Genomic DNA, 24,235 nt, shown 5'->3' on the forward strand with positions numbered 1-24,235 from the left:
CTTAAGTTCTAGATCTAGTATCAATCCTGAATGCTCCAGTATTCTCAGACTCAGCTCTAAGCACAACTTTATTCAAGAAGTGTACAAGTTTAGAACAATCTCAGCCACATGAAACCTCTCAGGTAAATGACATTTAATTGTTGCTCAGCTAGACTAGCAATACACAATTGGCACCTGCATGCCTAGTATGTTACGTCTATCTTCTCACAAACATGTAAAAAAGTCATGAACAATAGTCAATAACAGTAGGTGTGTCCCAATCAAGAGGGTGTGGTACCTGAAGTGGGCGTGGCCACAAACATTTCGCGGCGCTAATGCGCCGCTGATTTTTCTGAAGAAACCCCTGTCTCAAAAGTCTGGCTACGCCCCTGTTGATAAAGTACCTTTGTCCTGCCTCCATGCATGATGACACATGCTGAGACTAGATCTATTTGGGTTTTAGTGGTTGGTAAGTCACTGTTTATAACTTGCATGCCAGTTGCTGTACAGTAACTAGTCTATCGTTTTGCTAGAAAGTTTCATGTTAGTGTCATGCATGCTTGCTCTCTTCACTATACAGGTGTACCATTGGTGTTTGGTAGTCTGACTCGTGACTACACTGAGACGCCCTGTGTTGGGGATGTGATATCCGTCACGTGCACAGTGCCTGGAGTTTCCTTGGATTGGGACGTGCCTGATCCAACTAGGAATATACGAATTATTGCGTCAACCGAACCATTCCAACGAGATCAGTACTCAGTCACATTAGTGATATTCAACTCCACTAGTTCAATAATCACCTCCAGTTTGAGTTTCCCTGCAGCTGATGCGATCACTATTGGATGTTTTCCTATACTACAACCGGAGTTGAGGGAAGAACTCATCATACTGACAGCTAGTGAGTCTATTAGCCTGGGCTTTTTACAATGCCATAAACCTCTTACTTTACAGCTACTCCTTCACCACCGACTGGATTCAGTGACTTAATTCTGAGCAGCTCAGCCATTGAAGTCAGTGTATCTGTGCAGTGGGACCCTCCTACTGAGACTGGTGGTAGAGATGACCTCACCTACACAGTGACCATCTCACCTCTGGCCCAGCTCTCTGTTACTGTCCTCACATCCACCTCTGTCACTGTGACTGCCCAATACAATGTGGACTACACTGTCAGTATTGTCGCTACCAACTGTGCTGGGAACAGTACAACAGCTGAATACAACTTTACGATTGGTGAGTCAATATGGTCTTTATAAATAGTACACTATATTATTATACTGACCCCCTCTTATGCAGGTGGCTGTCCTGTGTTGACTGACCCCATGAATGGAGTGTTTGGACCAGCCTCCAGCAGATTACCAGGATCCACAGTAACCATCCAATGTGATGCTGGATATGTATCTGCTGTTACAATGGTGACATGTGCGGATGCACTGATTTGGAGTGCCGACCCTGAGGCTATTGAGTGTATATCAATACCCACACTCCCTCCCACAACTCGTGAGTTGAGTTCTTGATTTTACAAAAACTTATTTGTTCACCTCACATGCAGCTCCAATGAACTGCACAGCTCCACTATCCTCACCACAGAATGGTACTATCAGTGATCATTCAGTACCAGCTATTCCCGGTACACAAGTGACCTTCCAGTGTGACGATGGACTGTTCCCTGAGAGGATAATGACTGCCACCTGTCTAGCTACAGGAGAATGGGACAAGATCCCGGGGAAGATCGTCTGCAGAAATGAGTCTAGTAAGCTATACCTGCATGGTTTATGGTTCGGTGTACTCAGATCAAAAGTTCGAATTACTAAAATTCAAATGAGCGTATAATTATAATGTTCAATTTTTACATCAATCATATTCCTTGTACCCAGTTTCCTGTGTTCTGCCTGCTCCTCCACTTAATGGAGCATTACTCACTAACTGTCAGAACACTAACCTAGTCGAGGGCTCAGTCATTACCTTCCAATGTGATCCTGGGTTTTCACTGGTGGGTGAAGCAACTGTCACTTGTAACAACTCTGGTCTTTGGTATCCTGACCCGGCTCTATTGGATTGTGTATCTAGAAGTTGTACGTACACACAAGTACTATAATTATATAATTATAAACTGATACAAGAACACACTTTTAGTAAAAATGAATAGCTATAATCATAGTCTTACTCTTGTGATGCACGCCCTCCCATTGTTTATTGGAACTCTCTATACATATATTTTTCGCTCTAAAAATGTTGCCTCCTCCCATGCACAGTTCAATCACCCATCCTATTTACCGGAGAGGTTCTTTCTATCAGTGTGGTTGTCACTGCAGTTGCTTTCACAGTCATTGGATTCCTCACTGGACTCCTAGTGATGCACCTTTGCTCTCGTAAGAAGGCAGTGTACTCTCTAGCAACTGAAGAACAAGCTAACGTAGGACCCACTGCACCAGTTGGTCCTGTTTATGAGGAGGTGTCACCACCCAAAGAGGAGATTGAACTGAACACTAACCAGGCGTATGGACCAGTATAGGACTGTGAAAATTATAACATTCCCACAGGCCTAATTATCGGTTATAACTACGTATAGTATAGTGTATAGCGTTTTTTGTACGATTTATTAAATTTTTGCCACAAAAACATTTGCAATGTGAAAAGTTGGTAGAATTGGCCCGGGGAAATACCAAAAAGCGTGGAAACAAGAAAGCAGGCGCAAGCATAACGACAATTCGTTAACACAATAATTATGTGAATTGATATGGATATATATATAGATGCAGTCGTCCTAGGCTTTGAGTTGTTAGCCTAAGTCATGTAGCTACGTAGATATTCAAGACTCACATTGTTCTATTCTTCTTCTGAGGATCATTCTTCCCAGCAGCTGACAGAGTGAGGTGAGACATACATTCCACTCCACTGTAACGGCTCTGTGCATTGGTGTGGGTACATGTGGACATGCATGTAAATAACTGGAGTATGTATAGATTATCGATACGTAATTATTGAATGTACATGTAGGAAACCAGGATCGACACAAAGTGTTTTGGAGCAAACCTCTACATGTATGATGCAGAGCAAACCTCTACAGCAATGACTTCTACAGTCCTAATAACTCACCAGTCTAGAAAATGGAGTCCAGGAACAGCTCGAGGTGCCTCTTGAACACTCTTTTACCCAGCGACGTGGCAAACACTGGCAAATTAACTGTGGACAAGGTAACATTAAACATAATGTACAGTACACAAAATAGTTAGCTACTATATAATATTATGCCCATCTTACCCATCTCACCAGTTTGAGCAGCTAGTGTCTCCAGGAAGTTGATGTGTTGAGGGTAGTGTCTGTGTCGTGAGTGTCTCAGCACAGAGGGGGAGGAGGGAGGACACTCGGTCACCACACCACTCACACACACGATAAAGACACTGGAGGGGGAGGAGGGGGACGATCAGATTCAGTTAAAACTGCAACTATATTTTACTCTATCACAACACATATTCAAAACTTAGGACACTTGTATCACTAGCTATACTTGATCATTCTATTCAAGCACAATCTTTCAAACAGCTGTTTAGGTAGTATAAGACAGTCAAAAGAGCTTTAAGCGCTCAATGTACAACAATATAGATTGCCAAGCAGTAGCTTACAAGGTTAGAGAAAAAGATAGAGTGCTGTACAAGTGAATTAAAAGATAGAGATAAGACAAGGAATGTAGTGGTCACCCACAACTTGGTGATCTGTTACAGAACACGAAGGATTCGGAAGGTGATACTCTTTACAAGCTAAACTATAACAGGATTGAAAACACAACCACAGCCAGCTAGGTCCCATAATACAGTGCAGCTAGTATCTTCTTAATGGGGCTTTCTTACTTGTAGTGTTGTTTACACACGGTCAGCTAGTGAACAAATTAGAACATGACTATTCTCCACACACAATGAATGAGCTGAGCAAACAATACAATCTTGACAGTACATGTCAAATTATCAGCACAGCCTATATAGTCTAGCTAACTGTACAGTGTCTCACCATAGGCCTTGGTGACACTAGTGAGAGCAGCAGCCGCCCCTTGTCTAACTGAGGGTGTGCTGTCCTCAAGATTGGCAAAGAACGGTGGGAACAGTTCATCCAGCCACGATCTGAGAAGACCAGCAGTCACTCAGTTACAAGTCACTAACAAAGCTCCAAATCAAAAACAATTTAATATTATTTTATAGTGTAGTGATATCGTACAGACAAAGGAAGTGAGAGCACAGTGCCATACACTTGATTGAATAAAAGTTGATGGATAGCTTTTTGAAAAAATGTATTGTCACTAATCAATTAATATGTACTAAAATTAGTTACAGTGTTTTTCTCACCTTCACTCATCTAGGAAGCATCCCAGGAAGTTATATATATACCACAGGCGACTAAAAAAGGGGACGGGATATAAACTGATTTAAACAATGATATACTAACAATCGCCTCTCACTGGCCAGCTATCGTCATGGAAACACTTCAACAGTACGGTCTCAGACAATCCTTGTTCACCTGTGTGTGTGTGTGTGTGTGTGGGGGGGGGAGGGGGGTTGCTGAGCTATAATGTGTAAAATGTGTGCTACTCAAGAAATAAAAAAAGGAGTTTAGGGAATATAATTATGTAATACTTCAGTAGGTTACACACAGAGGAGGTACGACAGGCGCGGTGCAGCTCAAACAATTAACCTTTGATTATCCGCCCATGCCCCACCCACGTCGTATGTTTTTGCCTGGTGTAATCAGAGGCTAATTACTTGAGCTGCACCGCGCCTGTCGGACTCCTCTGGGTTACACAAGTACAGGCACCAGTATCACATGACCACCCACTCACATTAGTGCCCAGCTCTGCAGTACAGATGCAGGCTGCCTCTCTCACTGCATGGTTGGCTGCCTGGCTCTGGGAGATGTAGAAGTCCACCTGCACACACATGCACCAAAATGCATCACAGCAAGATTGGGACTGTTTCAATTAATAGCATACGTAAATGTATCTTAAGCTAGTCCATATTGCATAAAATTATATTATTAGTCTAAGCACATCATCTTTATTAGGCACTCAAGTGAAAAATCTACACTTTAATGATCAAAGATTAATTTCACAGCATGCAAAAATCCTATCACCCACTCACCACTTTGTGGATGCGTTGCACTCTCCTGGTCTGTGTGAACACCCTCCAGGTCTCCTGAGAGTAGAGCCTCACACTCTCAGCCACATAGTACCTGAGGGGGAGGAAGAAATAGTGAAATACAGTGGAACAATAAACAAAGAATCTTCAGAGAAAAGGAACACTGTAATAATAAGGACAGTGCTTCTGTCCCCGAAATTTCCTATATCCTCCGAACAAAAGGAAAACCTCTCTCTCTATCATATCAAGTGCCGTAAATATCAATAACAATAGACAGTACGTAACGTTTGAAAATGGTAAGCATCAGTCAACCAATAAACACATTCTGTACTAGGGTGGGTAGATTTGGTAAAGACTTCAGAATGAATAAGCAATAAACACTCTGATCCAAACAGCCGGTAAAAACCCACTATACAATAAGTGATATTATTATGCAGTAGAACCTCGATTATCCAGCCCTCCATTATCCGGAACCTCGATTATCCGGCTTGGCAATTTTCTTTTTAATCAGATTTAATAATTCAGAAAATGAGAGTGTCTCTTAAATGCGCATGTGCTTTGCAGCTGTTACTATGGAGACATGCCTGCTTATCTTCTGCGCATGTGCAGACAACCATGTGGCACTGCTGTTTATCAAATAAAGTGGGTGGATCAAGGCGTGGTTTATCGATTCAATTATCCGGTTATCCGGCCTGCCCCTGGAACCAAGGTAACCGGATAATCGAGGTTGTACTGTATAGTTTTGGTAAAGGTCATACAACCTAAAACCATGGACATAATGTAGGTGACTGCTTTTAAAGCACTAGACATGCACTCATTGCATACTCACCTGCAATCCTTTGCCAGTTACTCCTCTCTGATCTTACTGAGATGATCAGCCAGCTCCCTCCAGGTTGGTCGTCCAGAATAACTCTTCATCCATTGGTCAATCAAATCTGTCAAGCAGCCAGTATTGTCATTGCAACACGAATCTTCAATCTAGTGGAGATATAATTGAGTGGGTGGTAGTATGATTAAACTAACAACATAACTAGCACTTCACCAAGTATAAAGTTTAATGTACGTGTGACAAAAGAATGATAATTACATGCAGATACAATGTCACAGGATTGCAAAATAAACCCACAGCCAGTTACCTATAATATAATAATAATTATGAGTAACAACTATTCTCCACATACAGAAAAGAAAACAATGCAAACAAGTAACAATCTTGACAACATCAACAGCTAGTACACCTCAAATCAACAGTACAGGCCGGGGGGGGGATTACTGAATTACTGAGCTGTACCACTAATCATGAGCAGTGCTGTTAGTCAGCTAGGAGACTTTATGATGAGGAATTGGTCAGTTTAGAGAATACCATAATTATAACTAGAAATTTCTGTGGTCCAAAAATTATGCGAATTCTGCGAATGAATGAGTAAACGCAGAAATATTATACGCAAATGCTTATTAACCACGCCTAATTTAACAGTTGAAAGTTCAATTCGCAGAAATAATTATTATCCGCAGAATTTTTGGGCCACAAAAATTTCTAGCTATACGGTATATATCACTAGCTCTTTGACCAGCCAAGTCCATGAGCTACTGAAGGCACATGTATCTTATGAAACCACTCAAAGTAGGCAATGAAATGGCAAATCTAGAAATTGAAAGATCTACTCACCACTTTTGGTAAAGACTCTAGAGTGGACAAGTAATAATCACACTGAGCCAAAAAACAGACGGTAAAGATCTGCTATACAATAAACATTACGTGAGACAAGAATTAAGGGTCGTAGCTCTGATGAAGGGTCATACAACTTACAATCATTATTTGATGGACATAATTACCAACGGCTGGTAGCAGTGTGAGTAGGTGTGGTTGTCTCTCCCCTGAGGGGAGGTGGACCAGGAACTCCCTCGTAGCTGCAGGGGGGGAATATAACAGGTGGGTATATATCTCAATGCTTGGCACAGTGGAACCTCTATACTAACAGTGACCGTAATAAAGAGGTGGTTGCACAATATGTTTTGGGGGCTTCTGGCTGCATGGTCAACCTGGCTGTATGAAATGGGTGACCACAAAACTCTTTTGAATGCTGTAACCTCATCTTCATCAGAGCATGAAATACACCACAGCATGGAAATGCTAGATATACACCATTAAACATTATAGTGTTAATGGATATGATGGTACACCTATGAAACATTGCAAGGTGTGTGTATAGGGGGAGGGGGGTTAGTAACTCAGTCAATAGATGCATTAAATTAATGTGACCAAATTATTTATCTATCCAACAAGAATTGACGACAAGGATGAAGGGAACGACAACTCGAAAAGAAACCAAGGATAATTCGATCATGCATGCAGGCGAATCGTGTACTCTACTGTGGTGCTTATGTGGTGCTTATAATGTATGCATGTATGTCCCACTTACTCATTATACCACTAGGTCTACTACATGACAATATCTAAGGCCAAACAAAGTTAATTCTTAGTTTCTCATCATAGTCCGTGCGATTTTAAACCTACCATCCCATCAAATTTTATTGCTGACTGTGCAAAATTTTGTCACGTGACTAGTGGTGCCAAGTCCATGTCACGGTTGCTAGACAGTGAGTGTAGCTTACCTGCAGCTTGACCTGCATTGTGCATTGATACTAATAGCTAACTACTACTCCATTATATATGACTGCAAGATCTGTTGCAAAGTTAGTGCATTTTCTTGCTGAAAATGAAATGCCTACCGTCTTTCTTTAATTACAGCACCCACTAAAAATTACTTATAACTTTCCAGTGGCACACAAATAAAACAAGAAAAAAACTATAATTCCAGTTGGGCGCTTATATTAGAGTGGCACTTAGCAATAGAACGCAGAGTACTAGTACTAGTGGCTGTTTCCACGAGGCTATCATCATTAGTTGTACGTGTAGCCTCGATTTAAGGCCATGTTATTCTAGTTACTGAAGTGCCAGCAACAAATAATTCTAGAAGTTACTTCTCAATTCGCTTCTATAGAGTGGTGCTGTAATAAAGAAAGACAGTCTCCCGTTCCAATTTTTCAGATCCAACTTATTAATGAAACTAACTACTTACGTGTTTAATGCTAATCGCAGGGGCCCCTCTCTCAGTACTCCCCAAAAACCTAACTGCTGTCACATGACTCCCAGCCTCTAGCGTGACAGAGATAAATAATGGCCACGTGACATCCGCTTAGATCGGTAATGCCAAATGATAGTAATATCTTCGCGTAGGATCTGACGCATTATCTAGATCACAATCATCTATACGATCACATACTAGTTAAATTGAGTTACTCACCTTTTCTAGCTCATGGCTATGCAAGCAATTATTACAGCAACGATTACGACAGTAAAAACCACTGCAATTACAATAAGGGAGATCACCCAGCCTGGTAGCCCAGTGCCCATAATTACAATAAAATTAGCATATATTTATCAAGATGAAGACATTACTTACTAGCTTGAGCACTGAAACTGATACGGTCAACAACTTGGAGACTGTTATTGACCAGCAGAGAGAGCTCAAAGTAGTACGTTGTATATCAGCACTAAGTTCTGGTATGCTAAATGGTGTGTCAAGCATTGATGTAATCTCATCCGACAATCCAGTAAATAGTGGGTCAGTTGTATAACGTACACTGCAGGTCTGCCCACTAGCGCTTAGAGCTGTTGATTTGCTCAAAAAGGATACTCGAGGTGTGAAATATTGTTGGGCCGAAGAGTCTGTATAAAATACAGATGAGCCATATCTGAAATATATAGTTGTTAGAATGAACCTACCGATAGTATAGGGATAACAAATAAGTTGACTAGGCTCCAGTTCGTTTGTTGCCAAAACAGAAACTTTTACGTTCCAATTTCATCAATATCTTTAAAAGTAGCATTACAGAAATCGTTTGGGCAGTCATTATAATAATTATATAATTATAATAGGTATATGCTTAATTGTATGTGAATTAGGGTGTGTGTGATAAAGGTAGTTCTCTAGACCAAGTTAACCTTACGGCTGAGAGATCAATTATACAATTAATTAAGCATACCTATTATTCATGGAATATTTGGCACAGGCCTAGCTAGTCACATGCACAGACCAGGTGAGTGCAAGCTGGTTGAGCAGTACATTCACGGAGTGGTAATTATAAGTCTCTGTTTGAAACCAAATTTGGGCAAACCAAATCCATGATAATTATTTTTCCGCAGCACAAAATAATGTGTTAGTATAGTAGGGTATGTAGGAAGTCTTTTTACAATTTGAATAATAGGCACTGTGAAATTGAGTTGCACATGCGCAGTAGCTCAGAACACGCCCACATTTTACATGGCAGTAAATCACAGATTGGTCCAATCAATGTTGAAACCACATTTTTTGAAAGTTTGTTATTTCGCTGCTGAAATTAAAAAGTAATGACATACTCCCATTTTTTAGTGCTATATAATTTATATAGGTTTTTTATTTCACTGCGTTCAATAATAGCTAGGTGAAAAATGTGTGACCACCTTACAGGTCTCCTAAGAGTATATAGACCACCCTTAACACCATCCGCCATGCATGCATGCACGCACATAATTATAGTATCTGAGGAAGAAATATAGAGGGGACTAAAACAGACATTGGTTCCACCTCAATACTTCAGTCAAGTTTGAGACAAACAGCAGGTAAAGATCCACTACACAATAAACATCAACTGAGACAGAGGATTATAGCTCTGATAAAGGGTCATACAATCTACAACCATTATTTGATAACATAATTTCATAGATAAAGGGTCATACAATCTACAACCATTATTATAATATAATAATTGATGGACATACCTATTACCACATCGTTGGTAGCAGTGTGGTCAGGTGTAGTTGTCTCCTCTGGGGGAGGTGAACCAGGACTCTCTCATAACCACAGAGGCTGAAATATGCACAATTGAAAGGGAGAGGAGTTAGGACGGAAAATAATATGTTTCATGGTTAATACAGCTAGGGGAACCTGAGTCGATTCCAAAATTTTGTATTGGTGTATTGCTACCTAGAATCAAGGCTAAAGAACTTCTAGATTGCATGTAATAAATAGGTGCATGGTTGACGCATAATGATATTTTGGAGGCTTGGGTTATCTGCATGGCTGTATGATAATAGTGACCGCAAGAGTCGAATTAATGTTAGAACCTCAAGAGATTGCATGCTACTGTAGAAGGTGATTATAGGTAAATATAAATACACTCTGCAATGGACAAGGGGAGTGTCTGGAATCAAAGATGTCAGCGTGCCATATTAAGGCTCCAGGTAGACGGCTCCACATCTCAGCATCTTAAGTTCCCATAAAGGGCATAGGAAACATACTGATGCTAACTTCCCCCTGTTTTGGTTTTAAGTTACCTGGCCTGGGAAATTGTCATTTCTGTTGCACTGTATAAGCCTTCTACTATAATGAAACTATTATTATACAGGGAATGCCCACCCCAGTGGCGTAGGAAGCAATTTCTCAATGAGGGGGCTCTAGTTTCTTAAATGGAAAAAAGTACGGCTATCTACATAATTATAGTGCAGCTTGATAAGTCATATTTACTAGCCTAGAAATAATTATGACGGGCTCCAGCCCCTAGAGCCCCCCCTTCCTACGCCATTGCACCCATGCACTCCCACACACACTTATTGTGTATATATACATCTCTTATAATAACTTGTATTTGTTGTTATGATACATGACTTATAATCAGTTTTGGAGTGTATAATTATTGTGATTGTTGCAATAGTATGCAGTAGTTGAATGTACAATAATTTATAGTATGCACTATTGAGAGGCTCCATATATATACGTACTATGACAGGAGCGACTATAGTCCTGCTTTTCCTGTTTTACTCAATTAATTTACTTTGCTAAAATTCTCTTTTAATTGTTCGGATTGGTTATTAAGCATAGTGCAGAACATCTGCAGAGCTGACCTGCTCCTGAATTACAATCATTAATGATAATTCTGGACAAAAGAAACAATAGCAATTACATAGAAAGGAGGAACTGAATCTCGTGAATGTCCTTATACTCCCCCTCCAGCATTGAATGTGTGGTTGTCACGCAAGTATAATGTGGCAATATCAGGCAAACAGCCGGGAATTTGTGTGAAAAGCACACCCCACTTTTAGTGTTGGCTTGAAGTGTTTACAGCCAGATGATGATCGAGACTAAAACCACCATTAGTTGAAATGTTATTACAGAAACCTTATCACTTAAACAGAAACTATAGCCCTAACTACCACAAACAGACAAGGTATCTTCTTATAATAACTATCCCTTAGAGTGACAACAACTGCATGTATAATAGACATCAACATTTCATTGCACTATATATAATTATAGTGACCATACAATGTTTGCATGTGCACTGTGGAGAACTTACGGATATGTACTGATAGAACTGCATATTTATACTTTTTGTGAATGTTCTAGAATAGTGATGTATTGCCGGTTTTTGTGAATGTTCTAGAGAATGTTCTAGATTTACCATGTGTTGTTGTGCAATACCCGGATATAGTTATTGTTTTTGTAAGTGGGTGTGTTTATTGCTGTGATAAATTATTGAGAACTTGACAATTAGCGCAAGCAGGCGCTGACATGCACATACAGTAAGTTAAATATAATACTGGAAACTTCCTATAGAGCTACAAACCAACCTCATCACTAACACTTGTAGCACAAAAATGTTACATGGAGCTAAGACAAAGTAGGTGACCTTTTACCCATCTCATTTTGTCTACCGCATGCACTCATCAGTCTAGAGAAATACCTTTATCACACACACCCTAATTCACACACAATTAAGCATCCCTATTATCAAGGAATATTTGGCACAGGCCTATATATATAGTCACATGCATAGACTAGGTGAGTGCAAGCTGATTGAACAGTATACATTCACGGAGTTCATGGTATATAAGTCTTGTTTGAAACCAAATTTGGGCAAACCAAATCCATGATAATTATTTCCGCAGAAATAATGCATGTGTTAGTATAGTGGGATAATATGTATAGGGAGTCTTTTACATGGTTTCTACACAGTCTCACTAAATCCTAGTCCATAAAATTAATAGAGTCCATGCAGGAACAGCTCGGAGGTGTCTCTTGAGCATGCACTCTCCTATTCAGTGATTTGAAACTGTTTATACATGCAGAGAAAATACATAATAATTATTTTAGAGCAGAAAAATGTCATAATCTACATTGCTTACACATCTAGCTAGCTGTCAATGGAGTACCACATGGCTTTGCACGATTCTGCTAGCTCCTAACAAGTAAAATGTTATCGTGAAACACAGATCGATGTCAAAACAGCTAAACCATGAGATTGTCTAGTCAGCAATGCAATTAACCTTCTAACTGTCGAGACTAAAATCCTTAGGGTTCAGTTTAGACTTAGTGCATAGGTACACTATACTGCATGTTTTTCACCCATTATGCTGTTCTTTTATTATATGCTTTTGAAAGTGACAGCAAAAATTTGAAACTGACCCCAATAATTATGATTTTGAAAGTGACATTACGTTCAGTAATTTCACCTTTATTGGATACAATTGTTGTAACATTACACTAGACAGCTGACTGTGTATAATTATAACTAGATATTGGCTTGACGATCTGAAAACAAGTTACTAAACTAGATCAGATCCCTCATCAGGCATGTATATAATTATAAGGACCTGCTACTGTACAGTAAGTCTGTAAGACATCATGTTTGCAGTGCTGTTGAACAAAGTGCCCATTGTAATTCTCAAATTATGGCATCAAAATTGATTATGCTCGACTGTCCCTATTATGCTCAAAACGGCTATATACATGCAGTGGACTCGGGACTATAATGACATTGCATAAACCTCAATATTCAGTGAGTGACGTAAAACCATGTTCACTGGAAACCACTGATGACGAACTGCCAGTTTCAGTATCTGCCGATGACAAACTGTCAGTTTTCCAAGATGGGAATCGTCTGACGTTCCTTTTGTGACTGTCTGCAACACCTCTCCTTTCAATGCACATCGTGTTACTGATCGCAATTGCACGGCGACACTAGATTTACTAATAAATTTAACATCTATACAATAGCAATTATGGTCACTGTGTCGTGTGGGGATCATGCCCCTGAGTATCCGACTGGTTGGTGAGTGTCTCGTCCATTATCTATAATTATATGCTCTACATCTATCATTGGTAGAATATGTTTATACCTTTGCCATGCATATACTGTCACAGCCCAGCAGATGGAGTTAATGTTAGTTGGGATCTATAGCTTTATTATGTTTTTTTTTAATCAGTTCAGTTATGTGTTCAAGTTGCAAATATTCAAGGTGTGTGATCAATAAAACTCAAAGGGCTCTAGCTAGGGATCAATGACAAATTTACAGAACTAGATCTATACGTACAGCAAAAGAGACTATAGCTGGCTATTCTATTGTAAGAACAAGTCATTGTTAAACTTTTTATTTGGGTTTGGGTTTTCAGTTCAGCACATAATTATAAAAAGTTGCCTTTCGCTAATCTTCGAGTACCAACATGAGGAAGGCAATGAGCAGGAACAGTAGCAAGCTGGCATTAATTCTCTTGGAACTTGAGCCCGAAGGAGGCCTCAGAGTAGGCCTCACTGTTGGCTCAATTGCCGAGCATACCCTCATATCTTCGCTCGAAAGCAAGCAATTTTGCCGATACATTCCAGTATTGGTCGTCAAATCAAATTCAAATCGATTGCATTGAGTAGGGCTATCACTGCTATGAGCAGTACATATACGGCATTCTCGGATATTTTCTTTAGTATAGGTACAGTCTGGTATATCTGGTTTGTCATTCAGAGTGGCTACAATAAGAGTATCGTACATATACCCCCAGTTCTCACTTGTACTATATTGCTGATTCGGTGTTATAAGAGGAAAAAATGGTACCATGTAGTCATTCAAATTATGTCCAATATGACCCCCACTGTCAGGTACGTATGGAGGTATTTCACCAGATGGAAAGCCGCGTTGCATCCAACTTTCAAGGATTCGATCAATGTTGCTATGATGCAAGCTAAATACAGGATCATTTACAGCAGATGGTGGAACGCTCATGTGCCCATTTATCCAATCATGAACATTATTATGTAATCGTTGAGAACCTGACAATACCTGAGGTCCAACACACAAGTCAGAATTCGAAGTTGAGCATATCAAACTCCAACCTTCCAGTCTACTTCTAAAACTATCTCGTGGACTGTCCTGACGATACTTGCCTTCAGCATTTGATTTATCATATTCTGGGGCAGCTATCGCTATTTCAATCTCACGTACATTCGGTAGATATGTTTCAGCATTTCCTCTCTGAAGCCGATTACCATACCTTAAATCAGCGTTCGGGTTACAAGGAACCCAAAATGCCATACAATAACTCGAATTGTCATCCTCCCAATAAGCAATTGTGTTATCAACAGTCTTCTGTCTATATGTGATATCGCAAACCGTGTTCCAATTTAATCCACCTTCAATATCTTGTATTATTCCATGTGTTGATGACAATTTTCCAAAATATCGCTTATCAAATACCGAAAGGTCATTGTCCTCCCACTTCCAGTACGGTAAGCCAAAACTAGTATTGTCTAGCACTCTTTGAAGTGCTCTTTCCAAAATCAGCAGATATGTTCTGTGCCAGACTAGAAAATTTGGCCCAGAATGTGCAAAGTCAACATTTATACCGCCATTAAGTGTTTGACATGACTTCGAGGCATCTCGGGACACGTAGTTGTGTATGTAGACAAGGAAATCATACGTAGAAACATCTTGCAGTGTAACTGTGCCAGATACAGTTAGTGGCTCTTCAATAACAACACTCCAATAACCCATTTCACTCTTTAGCATGAGCATACCATTCTTAACGTTTTGCTTTTCAGAATCCGATAGACTGCCAAAACTTCTTCTTTGAACGACTTGTTTTTTCGTTCCACAATTTTCTCCTGACCAGCCAAACGCACATTCATTGCAATCGACTCCATAGAATTTCCCCGAGCAAATACAAACATTTTCAAACACCATCGTCGGCCAAAGATATCTGCTATCAATCCTATTTCCTTTTTCCGAAACATTGGATGTATTTTTTAGAACTGCGACAATTTCTGGATCAGCATCAACAGATTGACGCTCTGCGTTTGATTTAACGTTCACACAATCTCCTCTACCATTACAGTTGTTCGGACAACATACTTTACTCTGGAGGTTTTCTGGAGTGTTGCAAACTGCCGGAAACTGTGCAAAAGTGCACCTTAGAAGGCACAACAAAATAATTAGTGCCCAAAGCACTTGAAGGGGGCTTAGAGATGCCATTTGCCTCCTATAGCACTTACTCTAGTTATAATAAATGTAACACTTTTGTCTAACTATATGCAAGCTTATGTGTAATGAATATTCTTACCAAAAGTTGAATGGGTGTGGTGTGGTGATGACTCAATAGCTTAATTGCATGTATACCACGGTATACATTTCGCACATTGCATATGCATACAAATGCACTATTGATTACTGTAAAAAAATGGGTTGAAATAACCATTTTTGGTTTACCTGAATTGCAAAATTGCACACAAAATGCAATTCAGGTAACCAAAAATGGGTCGTTTCAACCCATTTTTTTTACAGTATATAATAATTATTATTATAATCAGTTTACTCAAATCTATATAATTATTTTTATTACAGTTAGAAATGTATTTAGAAGGTAAGAAACCAATAAATTGTATCTTATGAATGTCATTATAATTATGTGTGAGTTACTCCCCCATTCACAGGCCAATAAATATACACTGTGTATGCTCAGATAATTGTGAATTGTTTAGGTTTCCTATACATTGTATATCCTCAAGACAATTTAACAGTAGATGTGGAAATAGGAGAGCAGCCTAGGGTTGGTGTAGGGCTCCAGACACAAGAGATGTATTCCACTATTAAGTTAAGTGTGTGGTTAATTAAAGCGGGATTGGTTTGTGGTTAGCAGCTGTGATGCCATCAAAACGGTAGAAAATAGTAGAATGTGCCAGTAGTTTTTGGGTGTTATCTCAACAGAGAATGTTCTTGGCATCAAAATGTAGTCCGTTTATAAGCTAACTAAAATAAAGCTTAGCTTTAATTCAATTTCTGAACAATAAAAAAACTCATAATTATAATCACCTAAATACTGGTAAATTAGATTGTCAGGAAATCTAAATCATTCAACACAAAGTCTGAGACTTTCCTTAGCTGTTTAATGTTTAGTGTTTCACTACTCTAACTATAACATTCTATTGATCACCACAAAACCACCATAATTATGATGTTTTCACGGAAACATTTTTTTACAATTGAGTACATTTTATAACTACCCACATCTTTGTGGTTATCTACTCTCAAGGCTGCAAGCACTGTACATCATGTAAACATTTAGACCGTGTTTGTCAGTGACATCATTTGCATTGTTAAATTGGCCTTTGTACATGTGCATATCTATGACGTTGTGACAGAGATTAATGTATGGCTCTCTCCCTCCTGCTTTCTTGTTTCCACGCATGCACGCTTATAATTTTCAGTGCTTTCTTTGGCCAATCCTAGCCATTTTCACATTGCAAATCATAAATGTGCCTGTTTTTTGGAAATCTAAAACAGATCTATCTTCCTACACCACATGCATGCACGGACTGACTGTCTGCATGGGTTGATGTTGACTTTACCGGCATTAATTTTATATATCTAGCTTCATCCAACATGCATATGCATGTATACCATAATTATGCATGGGTTGTTTGAACTTCCTATGTAATTATCTGCATATAGATCAGTAACCATAATTCAATCCTGAAAGTAAATCCTACAGCTTCCCCAACCATCTGGGATGACCAAGGATGTTGTTGAACTTCCACATAGTTACTCCTATCTGATTTAGATCTACCCATAATTCAGGTAAATCCTACAGCTTCGCCCATGCACGATGCACATGAACCATCTGCAATAATGCCTGCATGGGCTGTTGTTGGTGACTCTTATCCAAGAGATGGCCAACTTTAAAACTGTCAAAATGAATTAAAGTTTCTCGGTAGACACAACGTCGTTGCTGTAGTATAGCCACGCCTGCGACGCCAAATAAAAAACACCAAGTCGATTCAAATGGCTCATTCGCTAAATATAATACCCCAATATTATAGGCTGTTTGAGTTACACAATTAACCTGGTGCTAGATCTAATAGTAACATTCCTCAGTGCATGATTAGCAATACTATATATAATATTATTATAGGCAAGTGCATAATTATAAAAAGCACTCATATAATTATGGATTATAAGTTATACATTATACCGTAGTGTTTGATTAGTAATATCTATATAGTACATGTGGGTATAGTATATACTATAATATAGTGATTTTAGTTTCATTATAAACATCAGGTACAACTAATTATATGCTCATTGTGGTCAGGCATCTGTGACGTATAGGTTTGGAGGAATGCTTTTTGTGTACAGTCTATTGGAGTTGTGTACTCTTCCTAATGAACTCTTGATGTTACCCATAATTAGGGTGTGGTCGTCACAGCCCAGTAATTATACTACTTCCATGGACTACAGGAAGTCTAAATAGAGATCTATACTTCTGAAGAAAATTAATGGATAGATCTACTTATGTTGAAAGAGACTGTCATACACAAAGTCAGACATTCGAACCTTGTAGGCCAACCGAAGCTGATGTTGGGAGAGAGACTGGCCATTCTGCAAACAAATTCAGGGCTAGATCTATATCTAGCACAAGTAGTGATGATGTCGAGAGAGACTGCTCTAGATCTGTTAAGAGAACCAGGCCCCAGAGTGATGTTGAGGGAGACTCTCCAATAAAAATACCTCGTGTTTTCAACAGTGTTCACGATCAGTCGCTCTACTTAGCTACTTCAAAGGATAAGATTGAAGAAGCTATATTTCTCTTAGCCCAAGGAGCTAATCCAAACTATATCTTTCCAGAACCACCTAGGTATAGCACACTTCACAAAGCATGCTACAATAACAACTCACAATTAATAAAGGAACTACTAAAACATGATGTACTGAACACAATCAATCTAAAGACGATCAATGGCTATACTCCCTTGCACATAGCGTGCGTGTTTGGACACATACAATGCATAAAGCTTCTTCTCGAAAGCTGTATCTGCAATACAGGTAATTTTGTATGAAAAAGGCTGTTTTATCCACAAAAGAGACCTCCATTATCCTGCATGCATGCTTGGAAAATGCGTTGACCATGCAATGGCCTAACTCCATTGACTCATGCACTCACTGGGTTTCTGAATCTGATTCACTATTATACTTGGCTAATTGCTGTTGAAATTCTAGTAATGCCATGCATGTCTGTGGTAAAATTAATGCTGCATGCATGCATGTACATTGTATATATTTATCATTTGCATCGTATAAATTATCCACTTATTTAACTGCCAGAAGTGAAAAATAACGAAGATAAAACACCCTTGGATCTGGTAAAAGCAAAAGCAAAAGGTGAACTAAATGGAAAATTCAACAAAATCCAGAAGTACATGGAATGTTTTTTGCTAACAGCCCACCTAGCAATACCTTTATGACAAGTAAGCTCGTCCATGCATGTTTTTATACTCATGCAGTCTGCTGCATACATGAATGATATAATTGGCTGCATGTCATGAGTTCATGCATGCATGTGTATTATAATTATATACAGTCTGCTGCAAGCTATGCTCAAAATTAACAGTGTTTTCATTGTGTATACCAGTATAACTGCTTATACATGCAGGTTCTGACGTGTTTTCCCATCGTATTGATATTGACAAGCACCTGCGTTCACTTTTGGAGGTCTTATCTGAAGTGTTTTGTAAATGGTTTGAATTTGGAGTTGAACTTCAAATTGAAGGCTCTGAGCTAGAGGTATATATAAGATAATTTATTATCAATCAATGTATAACAATGTATACGTTTCAGCGATTCAGTATGGAAAATCAAGGAGTCCAACAACAGTGTTTCACAGCTATGCTGGTATATTTTTTCACTCATGATACAACTTCTACTTGGTCAAGCATCATTAGGGTAGTGCAGTCACGTACTGTTAACTGTCCACATTTAGTGAAGCAACTTATCAATTTGGCCGAAAAATTTGCTAAGTAATTTCTTTATTATCTTCATTCCGTTAATTACTACATGTACTATTTCCCCATGCAGCACAATACTCAAGCGTACCTATTTTGCCTATAATTATGCTACACTGCAAAAAATTTTGTTTGAAACTACATTGCATAGTCGTTTTAACACTATTCTTAAACAGTTGAATCAACTTAATATTTAGTAAAATAAAAAGACAACGTTAAAATAATCAGTATATGTGGTTTTAACTTAAAATATTGTAGAATCACACAATGTCTTTTATTTCTACAATAATTTACATAGAATCTATTATTGATATCTTAAATCAAACTAACAAACTCATTTTGATTAAATTATATTTGAAACTCTATCATGCAGCATGTTAGAATACAGTATATAAATTTAGATTTAACAATAATAATATTAATTTGTTCTAACACAGGCACACATATAATTATATACAATCAATATTTTTAACAATCCATTTATAATAGCATGAGTGATGTGAAATTATATACAGTCATGAACATTGTAAGGAAATGTACAAGTTTGCATAGAACCATAGATATTAGAGGACCTAGAAACTAAAATGAAATTGTGGGCGTGGCTATGCTAAGTCTAAGATTGCGCATGCTCAGTAGATCTAGAGCTGTGAAACCATGTGCTCCAAGAAAAGAGAAGACGATTACCCTTTCTATATGCTGGACATTTGCTGCTATAAATCTGACTGTGATGATACTTCTGTGAGAGGTGAGGGACAGACATGAAGTGTTCTCAACAGTATAATTATAAGACTTTAATAGGTATGACTGTGACTACACCAAGTGGATGATGATACTTTTAGTTCTGTGAGAGGTGAGGGACAGACATGAAATGTTCTCAACAGTATAATTATAAGGCTTTAATAGGTATGACTGTAACTACACCAAGTGGATGATGATACTTCTGTGAGAGGTGAGGGACAAACACTGTCACTGTCAATATACCTCTAAGCATATACTTTTTCCTACAGAAATTCCTTAAATTGGCAAGCTTGACATGCGAGAACAAACGAAACAAACAGACGAATGGATAGAAGTGGCGTCATTGTTGGATAATTATCCTCTCGGTGATTGATAATACACGGTAATAATTAATATCAATAACAATGATGTATTTACTATTATAGGTGGACTCTGCGTGGTCAAGAGTGATCGGTCTGCTATACTTGTGAGTCCAGTATGTAACACCAAGAAGAACTATTCCTTGGGCTAATTAATTTAAAACTGTCCTTCTAATTTAACATTGTATACCATTGTCTCACTCAGTTGTCACGAACGTTTCCTATCACTATTTTTGTATTAACATGTTATTTGAATAATAATTGTTATACCGATTCATTTGTAAATCGTTGTTTTAGGAATTTATTTAGCTATAATGAGTCTTATTTATTATAATAAGTATTTTCTTAATGGTTGTTTTAATGTATGGCTTAAGTAGATTTGACAATAAAACACAATAGTTTTAACCTAGCAATAATAATGTTAAAACTACATTTATACATTAATACTTATAAGTATTTTTAAATAGTTGTTATAATTATTACATAAAAGTTGAATTGACGCTTTTTGTACTTCGTTAAAGCTACATTAATAAATGTCACCTCAGTTTCAATTGTTTTGACCATTAAAAAAATTGTTAAATTGATTAATTTTTTTTGTAGTGTAGCCTATAATTATATATATACAGTGGAACCTCCATTAACGACCACCTCCGAAGAGCAACCACACGCTATATAACGACCAAGAGCTCAGGTCCGGATTGAAACTACAATGACTTCAATGTAAAGCAACCTCTCAGGAGCGACCACCTCTCTACTCCGCGTATATAACGAGCAGTTTTCTAGTCTCTGATCAGCTTTAGTAATGGAAAATAACCTCCCAGAACAGACAGCCACACTCAGCTATATAGACTCATCTATCTATAGGTGCGCTTGAGCATATCTGCAAAATTATATATAGTCATTAGATTCGAGGTAAGGTCGTTTTTAAGCCGCGGCTATTCCCGAAATATAGCCATCTCGCTATTCCGGCCAAGCTGCATGGTGACCGGATTAACAAGAGTCTACTGAACCAATGAAATACTGCGTTCTCTCTGATAATGATTTGTGTTGACTATAATAGTTATGTTAGCAACACAATAAGTGCTTAGATTCAGACAGCGTGCATGGTTGACAGCTTATAATTATTAGCCTTGATCCCATGCCGCACTATCTATAAGGCCTGTGAAGGAGGCTATCATCATAGATAATAGAAATTTCCTATTATAATTATGCCCTATTATATCTATGATTCCATGCATACATAAATACTCCATTGTATAGTACGAGAGGAGACTGCATAGAATAATTTTATTATGTGTGTGTCTGAGTTGGCATGTGCTGCCACACCGGCGTCAATTAGCTGCCGCCATTTGTCTAGTATATGTTAATTATAATAAAGTCTTCAATTAACATGGGAGAGGCAGTGCCGTTACTTTATAAGGAACGAGTGTTTATGCTGTCAATAGCATTATCTCTGACAGACGTGAGAGCGTGTGTGTTGATGAAGTAAGGCATAATTATAATTATACGTATTTCAACCCCCTCCCAAAGCAATGTGATTTGCTCGGCTAACACTGATTTGATTGATCTCAGCCGAGTTCAGAGTGGTGCCGAGTGTTGTACTACTGGTGGGGTAGTGGCTTTCATAGACAATGCAGAAAGATGTTTCCGATTAAGTGACTTGACTCTTTAAATACTCCACTTAACTACTCCATAATAGTTTCACAGACAAAACACATTATGTTTACTGCATATGGTTGCTAAGGTTTTAAAGTTGTGGTAACTAAAATTATTAATGTGCTACTCAGGGATATGCCCACTGGTCCATGTTGGTCCATACTAACCAACTCTCAGCAGCCACTGTTGGCTTGCATCAGAATCTTTTTTCCAATTCTTTTACTCATAGACAAGAACGTTCTTTGAGAGACTATGATTATCGCTATGATCCAAGATGCTTATAATCGAACTATGTGTATATAAGGCGTATAATTGCGAACGGCGACTTTCACTCAAATATACCCCCACCCGCGGCCTCAAATTGAGGCTTACACATGTGGCTATGATAATTGGAATAATAGGCAGAACCATGAGCATGCATGCCATAAAACAATAATATGGTAAATTTTTTAGCAAAATTGGTCAATGCATAATTATATGCATGCATGCCTAGTAACCATGCTGTCCCTAGGAACATATGAGTTATAGCCAGTAACAATCCTTATAGAATTATAATGAATGGCATTTTCTTGAACTCCATCCAACATTATAATTGGTGTACTCCAAAACTACAAAACTACATTAATTCCTGTATAATTATAGTGACACCCACTATTAGAATCTAAGTGAGGTGTTTACGTGCCAGAATCGTCCTAAATATCTCCCCTACACTCACCATGTACAGTCTCAGACAATCCTTGTTCACCTGTGTGTGCGTGTGTGTGTGTGTGCATATTTGGAGGGGGGGATATTGCTGAGCTGTATGTGCTATACTACTAAAGAAATAGCCATGACGGAGTTTAGGGGATATATATGTAAAGCTCCAGTAGGTTACACAGGCACCATTATCACATGACCACCCACCCACCTTAGTGCCCAGCTCTGCAGTACAGATGCAGGCTGCATGCCTCTCTCTCACTGCATGGTTGGCCGCCTGGCTCTGGGAGATGTAGAAGTCCACCTGCACACACACATAAATTATACACACATCAACATCACAACAACATTGAGTAATAATAGGATAACGTAAAATGTATCTTAAGATAGTCCACATATTTTTGCACAAGATCGTTAGTCTAAGCACACCGTCCATAAGCATCTTTTTTAGGCACTCAAGTAACAATCTAACACTTTACAAAAGATTGCAAAAATCCCATCACTCACTCACCACTTTGTGGATGTGCTGCTCTACCAGCTGCACTCTCCTGGTCTGTGTGACCACCCTCCAGGTCTTAAGAGTAGAGCCTCACACCATTAGTCCCATGCATAGTACCTGAGGGAGAGGGAGAGATAGTGAAATACAGTGGAACAAACAAAGGACGTTAACAAAGAACCTTGAGAAAAGGGACACTGTAATAATAACTTCCGTCCTCGAACTTTCCTCCAAAAACTATAATTATAACCTCCGAAAAAAAAACAACCTCTCTATCATATTAAGTGCCTTAAGTCAATAACAATAGTACAGTATGTAAAATGGTAAGCATCAGTCAACTAATAAACACATCCTGTAGTAGAGTGCATGGGTAGATTTGGTAAAGACTTCAGATTGAATAAGCAATAAACACTCTGATCCCACCACATTAAGTGATATAATTATAGTTTTGGAAAAGGTCACACAACCTACAACCATTAGATAATTATTTACTTACTGTATATAGGTGACTGCTTTTATATATAGCACTGCTACATGTGTCGGTCATCCAGAGCATCCATTATAGTTAATCACTTCCGTCAAGTAACCAGCATTGTCATTGCGACACGTACAAATCTTTAATAGTGGGGAAATGTGATAATAATTGAGCAGGTAATATATGATTATTGTCAGAAGCTTATTCTCAAGAGCTATATAAGAGCCAATTAGACAAAGGCTAACATCTGTATGCTACACAGAAAATAGCCCTAGCTCTGTCGACATGGATGCATGGTTAGCTTTTGTCTTCACACACTGCTTTGTAAATGTACTTTGTTACGTTTGCACAGAGAGAGAAGGCTCACAAAATTAGGCTGAAACTGGAGTATAGCAAAGACCGCAGTAATTATATGCTAGGTGTTCAGGCTGTAAGCAGGATATGAGTATAATTGTGTTGTGTCAGTGATGAATAAGCTAGCAGAGTATACTACTTTTCGTATATTACATGAACCATGCATATAAGTACTTCATTAAGTTGACAATTAAGGTGAGGTGAACGAGTTAAA

At 38.5% G+C, this 24,235-nt stretch overlaps 3 protein-coding genes and 3 long non-coding RNA genes across 7 annotated transcripts; 2 read left to right on the forward strand and 4 right to left on the reverse strand.

The window, feature by feature from the left end:
- Positions 1-333: 333 nt before the first annotated feature.
- LOC135348771 (uncharacterized) lies at positions 334-2,615 on the forward strand. Its single transcript, XM_064547100.1, has 7 exons — positions 334-448; positions 560-877; positions 931-1,209; positions 1,273-1,476; positions 1,529-1,729; positions 1,854-2,051; positions 2,232-2,615. Exons 1-7 carry the CDS (start codon positions 403-405, stop codon positions 2,489-2,491), a joined length of 1,506 nt encoding a protein of 501 aa, XP_064403170.1. The 5' UTR covers positions 334-402; the 3' UTR covers positions 2,492-2,615.
- A 1,384-nt stretch (positions 2,616-3,999) lies between these two features.
- On the reverse strand, positions 4,000-6,245 carry LOC135350805 (uncharacterized). The gene is made up of 6 exons (XR_010399276.1): positions 5,932-6,245; positions 5,106-5,196; positions 4,808-4,894; positions 4,417-4,488; positions 4,317-4,367; positions 4,000-4,094 (listed from the first exon to the last, which is right to left on the reverse strand). It is a non-coding gene; the product is annotated as an uncharacterized LOC135350805 (long non-coding RNA).
- Positions 6,246-8,184: 1,939 nt separating this feature from the next.
- LOC135350869 (uncharacterized) lies at positions 8,185-22,747 on the reverse strand. Its single transcript, XR_010399314.1, has 3 exons — positions 22,716-22,747; positions 9,928-10,015; positions 8,185-8,835 (listed from the first exon to the last, which is right to left on the reverse strand). It is a non-coding gene; the product is annotated as an uncharacterized LOC135350869 (long non-coding RNA).
- Positions 13,416-15,510, reverse strand: LOC135348273 (L-dopachrome tautomerase-like). The gene has a single exon (XM_064546451.1). It carries the CDS (start codon positions 15,442-15,444, stop codon positions 13,630-13,632), a length of 1,815 nt encoding a protein of 604 aa, XP_064402521.1. The 5' UTR covers positions 15,445-15,510; the 3' UTR covers positions 13,416-13,629.
- LOC135349345 (uncharacterized) lies at positions 17,589-20,898 on the forward strand. Of its 2 annotated transcripts, XR_010398899.1 has the most exons (7): positions 17,599-18,291; positions 18,571-18,713; positions 18,899-19,029; positions 19,084-19,992; positions 20,046-20,097; positions 20,151-20,196; positions 20,255-20,898. XR_010398899.1 is itself a non-coding variant. In XM_064547873.1 (4 exons), the coding sequence occupies exons 1-4, from the start codon at positions 17,745-17,747 to the stop codon at positions 19,264-19,266; spliced, it is 918 nt and encodes a 305-aa protein (XP_064403943.1). In that variant the 5' UTR covers positions 17,589-17,744; the 3' UTR covers positions 19,267-19,283. The 2 variants fall into 2 exon arrangements, 1 of the variants encoding a protein (XP_064403943.1); XM_064547873.1 differs by lacking the exons at positions 20,046-20,097; positions 20,151-20,196; positions 20,255-20,898 and having other exon boundaries at positions 17,589-18,291; positions 18,571-18,627; positions 19,084-19,283.
- Positions 22,748-22,918: 171 nt separating the features above from the next.
- Positions 22,919-23,616, reverse strand: LOC135350922 (uncharacterized). Its single transcript, XR_010399331.1, has 3 exons — positions 23,374-23,616; positions 23,208-23,312; positions 22,919-23,000 (listed from the first exon to the last, which is right to left on the reverse strand). It is a non-coding gene; the product is annotated as an uncharacterized LOC135350922 (long non-coding RNA).
- Between the last annotated feature and the right edge of the window lie 619 nt (positions 23,617-24,235).

Source organism: Halichondria panicea, chromosome 1 (genome assembly GCF_963675165.1).
Source record: "Halichondria panicea chromosome 1, odHalPani1.1, whole genome shotgun sequence".
Taxonomy (NCBI): domain Eukaryota; kingdom Metazoa; phylum Porifera; class Demospongiae; order Suberitida; family Halichondriidae; genus Halichondria; species Halichondria panicea.

What these genes read in the sequence shown, in the direction of transcription:
- LOC135349345 (XM_064547873.1), top strand. Translation starts at nt 17,745, where the DNA reads ATGGATAGATCTACTTATGTTGAAAGAGACTGTCATACACAAAGTCAG. An exon ending in GGTAAAAGCAAAAGCAAAAG is followed by an intron (nt 18,628 to 18,898) that starts GTGAACTAAATG and finishes TTATACATGCAG; the next exon opens with GTTCTGACGTGTTTTCCCAT. An exon ending in TTGAAGGCTCTGAGCTAGAG is followed by an intron (nt 19,030 to 19,083) that starts GTATATATAAGA and finishes TATACGTTTCAG; the next exon opens with CGATTCAGTATGGAAAATCA.
- LOC135348771 (XM_064547100.1), top strand. Translation starts at nt 403, where the DNA reads ATGATGACACATGCTGAGACTAGATCTATTTGGGTTTTAGTGGTTG. An exon ending in ACTCATCATACTGACAGCTA is followed by an intron (nt 878 to 930) that starts GTGAGTCTATTA and finishes CTTACTTTACAG; the next exon opens with CTACTCCTTCACCACCGACT. An exon ending in CACACTCCCTCCCACAACTC is followed by an intron (nt 1,477 to 1,528) that starts GTGAGTTGAGTT and finishes CCTCACATGCAG; the next exon opens with CTCCAATGAACTGCACAGCT.
- LOC135348273 (XM_064546451.1), bottom strand. Translation starts at nt 15,444, where the DNA reads ATGGCATCTCTAAGCCCCCTTCAAGTGCTTTGGGCACTAATTATTTTG.